Here is a 1,946-nt window from a genome sequence, read left to right as displayed (position 1 = left end):
TCCTCATCCTCCTCCTCCTCCTCCTCCTCATCATCATCATCATAACTGCCATTGCCACAATCATCATCATCATCATCATTGCTGTCATCATCTTTCTCCTCTTTGTTATCACCATTGCTGTTGTCATCATCGTTATCGTCATCATCATAATTATTATTTAAGTTTTCAGTTTCCTATCCAATAAGCAATCTCTTACCAGCATATGTCGGTATTTCAGATTTGGCTGACTTTGCACAAGTTAACCATGTGGTTGCTGGAGAACAATACAACTGGATTAAATTCAGGTGAGATGTCCATTGTTTAATAATTCTTTACAATCATAAAGTCAGGGGTCTGGGTTCTGGTTTACTTCATGTCACCTTGGGCAAATGTCTTTTGTGGACCAATAACTTAGGAGTAAAATTAAGTTGAGACTAAGCAGAAGCCTGCCATTCACACACACACACACACACACACACACAGATATATGTACACACACACACACATGCACATGTATTCGTGTCAGTCCACTATCTATTCATAGTGGACCATCCCACTTCTCACCTGGGGGCATCCACCACAACAAATTGCGAGTGAATTTGGTTGACAGAAATAGACGCAAGTGTGGCTGTGTGGTTATCCCAGCTGCAGAAATGTTAGCATGCTGGGTGAAACATTTACTGGTATTTCGTCTGTCTTTACATCCTGAGTTCAAATTCCGCCAAGGTTGATTTTGCCTTTCATCCTTTCGGGGTCGATAAATTAAGTACCATTTGCATACTGGGATCGATCTAATCGACTGGCCCCCACCCCCAAAATTTCGGGCCTTGTGCCTAGAGTAGAAAAGAATAATATCCAGTTGGTTTATTGCTACTCTTGATTTATTATTACAAAAGTATAAAACTGTGTCAGGGGTATAGAATTTATATATACACCCTGATTTTCTTCCTTTCTCTTTTTTTTTCCCCCTTTTTTAAAATCTATATTTACTTCCAACATTGTAATCTCCTTTCTTCCTTGTTCTTTATTCTTCCAGTAATATTGGACCTGGTGCCTATTTCCTACTTGGACCACTGGCTTGGTCAGAGCGGCATTTTATCAATCATTTTTCTGAGAATCTAATCCAAAATGGGTTCCAGATGATGGTCTGCCCTGAAATATTTAAAGCTGTTGTTGTGGTAGGTGACAGTTGTTTGTTTTTGTTTTTTCTTGTTGTTTATGAAGACATCTAATATTAAGTGTCAGGTAGAGTTTTAGATTTTTCTATTGTTGTGTCAACATCCTTTTTTCTATGATTCAGTTCCCCCACTCCCACCCGCTATGATTCAACCCCACCCCTGTGATTCAACACCCTTTGCTATGTTAGCAAAAGAACATATCAAACAAATAAGGAAACATCTACATTACTGAATGTGTCCTTTTTTTTTAAGACAATGTGATTTGTGGAAGATTTAGCTGCTATTTCTAACAGATCTAGTGACCACATAAAGGCTCCATTACTGTTTCCTAATTAATATTTCTTGTATGTTGTAGGAAAGTTGCATTTCTGCTTGTAATTTTGTGCAATATATCAGTTTAATGTTAGTGATATATACATCAGTAATATATACATGTATTAGATATTCCAAGTCTTCACCTGACCAGGTCCAGCTTCTCACACCTCCCCTACAATGTTTTTCTAAAATTAAACAATCACATTGTCAAAATCTCAGAACTATAAGATAATACATGATTAAATTCTAACAGTCATCATCATCATCATCATCATCATCTGTTTTCCATGCTGGTATGGGTTAGATGGTTTGACAGGAACTGACCAACTGAAGAGCTGTTCAGGCTCCATGTCTGTTTTGGCATGGTTCCTAGGACTGGCAAAACAGACATGGAGCCTGAACAGCCCTTCAGCTGGTCAGTTCCTGTCAAACCATCCAACCCATACCAGCATGGAAAACGGACGTTAAATGATG

At 38.4% G+C, this 1,946-nt stretch overlaps 1 protein-coding gene across 5 annotated transcripts in view; it reads left to right on the top strand.

Moving 5' to 3' along the window:
- LOC106872786 (serine--tRNA synthetase-like protein Slimp) overlaps positions 1 to 1,946 on the top strand; it is a 105,631-nt gene that overhangs the window by 58,455 nt on the left and 45,230 nt on the right. For all 5 annotated transcript variants that reach the window (XM_052975782.1, XM_052975783.1, XM_052975781.1 and 2 more), the window contains exons 7-8: positions 218 to 284; positions 1,016 to 1,157. In XM_052975782.1, coding sequence (XP_052831742.1) covers positions 218 to 284; positions 1,016 to 1,157 — 209 coding nt within the window. The remainder of the gene's footprint in view (positions 1 to 217; positions 285 to 1,015; positions 1,158 to 1,946) is intronic.

The sequence above is a fragment of the Octopus bimaculoides genome, chromosome 22 (assembly GCF_001194135.2).
Source record: "Octopus bimaculoides isolate UCB-OBI-ISO-001 chromosome 22, ASM119413v2, whole genome shotgun sequence".
Taxonomy (NCBI): Eukaryota; Metazoa; Mollusca; class Cephalopoda; order Octopoda; family Octopodidae; genus Octopus; species Octopus bimaculoides.
The sequence above is the reverse complement of the archived record's forward strand: the minus strand, read 5'-3'. Positions and strand labels throughout refer to the sequence as shown.